This window comes from Temnothorax curvispinosus, unplaced genomic scaffold, assembly GCF_003070985.1.
Source record: "Temnothorax curvispinosus isolate PA1 unplaced genomic scaffold, ASM307098v1 QBEX01008724.1, whole genome shotgun sequence".
In the NCBI taxonomy this organism is placed as follows: domain Eukaryota; kingdom Metazoa; phylum Arthropoda; class Insecta; order Hymenoptera; family Formicidae; genus Temnothorax; species Temnothorax curvispinosus.
Window position 1 is genome coordinate 9,906 of NW_020218504.1, and position 5,743 is coordinate 15,648.

At 35.3% G+C, this 5,743-nt stretch overlaps 1 protein-coding gene across 1 annotated transcript; it reads right to left on the bottom strand.

Annotated features, from left to right (window-relative positions):
- Positions 1-278: 278 nt before the first annotated feature.
- LOC112458147 (nuclear receptor coactivator 3-like) lies at positions 279-4,960 on the bottom strand (the record flags this gene model as incomplete). Its single annotated transcript, XM_025021591.1, has 2 exons — positions 4,858-4,960; positions 279-474 (listed from the first exon to the last, which is right to left on the bottom strand). Coding segments are annotated over exons 1-2 (264 nt in total), but the record flags the coding sequence as incomplete, so codon positions are not given.
- Between the last annotated feature and the right edge of the window lie 783 nt (positions 4,961-5,743).

The following is a 5,743-nucleotide window of genomic DNA, read 5'->3' on the forward strand; positions in this document are numbered from 1 at the left end:
CAATTTGAAAAGTGTTAATTTTCACTAAAGTTATTTAAGAAATTAAATTACATTAATATGATATAAAATAATTTCTTGTATAGGTATTAAAGTGTTATAACGTCTATCTTGTTTTGGGTATTTGATTAGGTGTTTTGTTGAATATCGTAATCTATGTAATTCTATGGCGCCTGATCTCCTAATCTTGCCACTCAAACTGATATGGGCGATATCCGCGTCTTATTTCCAAGGAGGAAAAGACGATACTGACGATAAATATATCGACGATATGTTCCAACGACATGGCTGTTATCAATCATATTCGTAAGGGAGGCAAAAGAAATCTGTCTTCTTACCTGATCGACGGTTCTCTGAAGGATCTGGCATTTGTCAGTCTTGCCAGAGCTCATGTCCGTGGCGGAAATCAGCTCGGCAAGCTCATCGATATACAAGTTCTCTTGGGTCCGTCGTCTTTTTTCGTTAAGGCACTTGTTACTGTAAGCAATCGAAACGCACAGAATTAAAGCACTTTCTATTCTAAAAGGATTGCGCTTTAAATCTAGTTTTAAAATACCAGCTTCAATGTAAAATAACAAAATTACTAGCAATTATCGAAATTATATAATGGCATAAATAATTAAGATATCAGAATTTAAGTTACTGAAGATAATAGAATTAAGTTACTGAAGATAATTTAGAATTAAGTTACTGAAGAATTAAGTTTCTAGATTAGATAAAACTCTTGGCTAGTGATGACTGAGTCGCTTCAAAAATTACTTGTGTATCCTATTTACAAATATATAAACAATTTTCAAATTAAAAACTGCTATTTTTTACTGTTATTTTATATATTTATTTTACAATTCATTGCACAACAAGTTTTTAAATATTAAAATATTTTCTAAAATATGTAGTCGATGTAAAATATTCCGAGTTTAAAATATGACATAATTTTTAAAGATTTGTGCATAAATATAAATGTTAAAAAGTTGTTTAAAACTCTAAAACATTTGCTACCCGAAAAATACATAAAGAATAAAGTGCCATTAATTTCTTTGTTATTATTTTGTAGAGTCCTTTTTCTATAAAAGTTGTTTTTTAATTAATTAATAAGTTTTCTAGTTGATAAAGCAAAATAAAAATATTTTTCTTAAAAGAATAGATTTTCTTAAAATAAAAGCAATTACATTTATTAATTATAGTAAAAACAATAAACGTCTAAATATATCGCAATTGCTTCTATGCAATTTTCTTCGGTTTTATCAGACCAAAAAATGTTCTTGTTCGTGATAAGAAAAGTATCGAGTTCTTCTGTATAATCGGCACAGTTTGCCATACTCGCGTTTTATGTTTTTGCACAGTTTTAATAACAGATTCCTGATTTCAAGTTGCGACTTCCTCGAAAAAACTTCGAGGGAGTTGCAATCTTTTAAATTCTGAACATGTCCCGATATATTTAAATAAAAGCAAATTAAAATTCAGTAAAAACAAGGCTCGAATTTAAATCACTCCCAAAAAATTTGATTAATTAGCTGATGTAAGCATTTTAACTCGAGAAGGCATTAATCCTAATTAGTCAAAGAGTCCGTTATTAAAATTGTAGATCTGAAAATTCTACACGCTACGCATGTAACAAAATGCTGTAGAGCATTAATAAGAGAAAAAAAATCCTGCGAAAAGATTTGACAACTTATAAAAAAAAAATTTCTTCTTTGAATGCTGAACCAATTCTTTTTGTCCCATTGAAACGGTCAGTTGACCTTGCGTGACGTCACGTCGGTCCAGCAGTGGACTCTCGCTTTGCTGTAATGCCACTCTGCAATTTTAATACTGTCTTGCCAGTTACTATCCTGCTATGTGCTCGCGACAAAACGAACAAAATCAGCCGTAGAATTAAAATCGAGAGTGAAAACGATGTATAACTTCAGCAAATTTATTCTTTTACATTAAAAATATCAAAAACTCGTTACCTTAACATTACCGTATAACGATATCCCATAATATAAAGAATATAATATTTTTCAAAGAATTCTAAATCTTATCAATTAAAATAAAATTCTAAAAATGTAGTGTTAATTTTATACAGATCACTTTCTGCTACTTTCTTTGTTTGTAATAATATATCGTACTTCTTATGCCAAATCCATGAGTGTATGTACTTACACCAAAACTGCTTTTACAACCAAAAGAGAGGAGGGGCAATCAAAAATTATTTTATAGTTAAATTTAAGTCTGGAGTAAAAACTGATATCTGCAAGAATTATCTGAAATTAAGAATTTCTAAAATTTATCGAATCGCACATTCATGGTATTGGCATAAGAAGATGATATTACCTAGAAAAGTGAAAAAATTTTTCTCAGATTGTTATTCTAGTATTTACACCCAAGTGCATATCAATTTTTAGATTAAAACGAAATCTAAATGTATCAGATCTAATAACTTTTTGACATTTTAATATATGATAACATTATTTCAAAAAACAAGTTTTAAATTTAAACATACTATTTTATGCAATTATTTCACATTCAATGTCTTTTTCTGATCCATTAATTTTTACGAATGCAAAAAGATGCGAATAATCACCGCCAACATTTGATTATCAATACTAATAAGGTAAAATTAATTAAACAATACAATAGCTTATTATACTAATATATTACAATAGCCCCAATCGACGCTGTCATCGACGATTTTATCGGATGACAAGAGTGGAGCGGACATATACTTGTGGATCTGAGTCTCACCATCGCGACTCGCAGAGAGTGGCATGGTATTTTTGAGGATACATCCTCCACATACATAGTACAGCATCCAACCATACACTCCTCTTCACCATCACCATCTTTATCATCATCATCACGCGATCGACGACACGAACCCCAAACTGGTGACTACCCGACGTGATAAGAACGCGCAAAAGACGTGATACGATGTAATACGACGTGATACGACGTGATCCAACGTTCAGCCAACGTGATAAAAACGTGCAAAAAGAAGCACTCCACCGGGGAGGAGTAGTAATATCGTATCAACTAGACTGCGTTCGACAACCACGCTCTTAACGCTAAAATGTCGTTCTCTCTCTGTTTGTACTTACGGAAAGTTGAACAAGGACAGAGCACGCACAGAGCGCTAAGAGCGTGGTTCTCGAAAGCATGCAGCCCTGCGTGAAACTTACAAACGTTGAGGGGCCATTCAGGCCCATTACGCTATCACATTCGGCAGCTACCCACATTGCACGGCAACAACCATCACGGTAGGAAGCCGGCACACTCGCCCGTGCACCTGTGCGCGTTTATACGCTCACGCACAAGCGCACACGCACACGAGCACGCGTAATACAAGGCACGCATTCGCGCCCATGCGTTCGCTCACACGCACTCACACATCGGAACGAAGCCGGAATTGAGTGTCCGTGGGATATCGTGCTATTAGTACAGCACAGGCAGAGAGGTCCTGTAGTGACCGCGTGCATGCCCCTACCAAGATGGCACCATACTAATTAACCGCTTATGGGCGAACGCGCTGTCTCGTGCGCGCTCGACTAAAATATATATAAACAAATTCGGCAACAATATTACTCATTACCCTGATGATCGACGCTTTCACAAGAGCGAAGCTGGTATATACTTGTGGAGCCTCTCTTTATTTGTGTTTACACATGATACGGAAAATGTAGCCATTGTTTCTATAACAGTTGTAATATATTACAAACAGTGGCTAAATTTTCCGTATCACGTGTAAACACAAATAAAGGTGAAATTTATGCAACAATTTATTAAAATTTCATTCGTGCGCGACATTGACCATGCAAACATTCCTTTCACATTAAAGCCCGTTCAATCAGTAGTGGACGCTCAAAAACTCGCACGCGCGCGCTCGCGCGTTTGTATTTACCATTAATAATTCGATCGGAACGATAAGCTCTTTAGTAAATTGGATGGCAATGGATTATGGCGTGGTATTACGCATTACCGAGCGCTTAAATCATGGATTTCCAAACTTCAAAATTACATGCTCCATTTGATATTTTAAACACCCCGCCCATTAATAAAAATTCGACGAGAAATTAGTCCAGGGTTAATTAATTCGAATCCAGAGTTGTCGCGTTTCGTGCTTCGTCAAATTCATGTTTCGCGAACCTGTCAAAGCAGTTTTTTACTTTTCCCTTCCCTTTTACTACTTGCTTCTCTCTTTCTGTTTTCATATTATTTCGAAATATTGCTATACATAAGTTATTAGCAATAAACTTTGTTTTGCTAAAAAATATTTTATTGATATTAAACTAAATTAATTTCCGTAATTTTTAAAACAATTAAAAAATGTTGACGGTATTTGTCGATTATTCGAATAAATAACGTTAATCTTTCGTAAAAAAAAACTCAAACACTGATATCCACCACTTAATCCTTGTTTCCATTAATAAAAAAGTAAATTATTTATTTTCAAATTAATTAAAATAACTGATTCTAAAGTACGAGTTTCGATATATGCTTTCGTCATTTTGTTATATAATACCGCAACCATCGTAATTATTGTAACATTAAAATCATTAAAATCATATTACATATAATAAAAGAGCGAGCTAATAAGTAAATAATACAAAAATATAATAAGGAAAGAATTTTATGCTGCATATATTTGTCATCCGTTTAATATAACCGTTTTGTCTTTTTTTTTTTTAATAGCATTTGTGAATAATTGAACTGAATAACGCTAATACAGAATAATATCATCTTTATTCACGTTTAGCCGCATTTGGCATCAAATATGCGGTGTGAAACGCGAATATTTATCACCAATTGTATAACCATCCAGATTACTGATCCGAGTCTGTACCGCGAGAAGGGACAAAAAAACAGGAGATTGATACTCACATCTGCGACTGAGGCTTCGCATCTGATTTCTTTCTTTTCTTGGTAATGCCGCCAGTAATCGCACTCATTTTGACCCACAACGGGTCTTGCAATTCACACGGGCCAGGCCTGTAACAAAAACGCAATCACAATTAGACAGAAGTACATCATACAGACGTAATACGAAAAGTAAGTGATCTTTAAATGTAGTAGGATATCGTGGAAAGTAAATTCTAGAAACTTTTCCGTCTCTTTATCCGTAAAATCGAGCGACTTATCAAATCAAAAATTATGTAAGTAGCTTGAATTGTGTCACTGAAAATGCCTACAAGAAAGTGAATAAAAGTCTAGTTTCGAAGGGATTCAACCATTGATACCGCCTTTAGCACATCGATAACGTCGAAATAATCATTGCAATAATCACTGTCACAAAGGTGTTGATAAAAAGTAAGAGAGGAATAAAATATATATCACTCTGTCAAAAATATCACCGTACCCCATCCTTTGTCGGGGATACCTCTCAGAAAATTTCATCTTGTCGCGAAGAGGACTCGTCTTCGAATAATCGAGCTCGCGTCGCGTTCGACCAATTTGCTGCACGTGGACGAAAGCCGCACGTGCGATTCTTCCACTCCCCCGTCCCTCCCCCCACCTCTTCGACTGTCTTGTCTCACCCACTCTATGCGTGTACGCACACCGTCTCTTCGCCACGTATGTACGCTCGTGTATACGTCAGGATCGCTGACATTTCTCCTACTTTTCATATTCTCGCGGCTCGTTTATCTCGAGATCGATGGAGGCTCACGAGGATACGTAATCCTCAGCAAACTCAGAATCGGTAATAAGGTCTTTACGTAGGGCGAAGGGGGGCCCGGCATTATTGAAAGAAATCGGCTCGAAACTAACG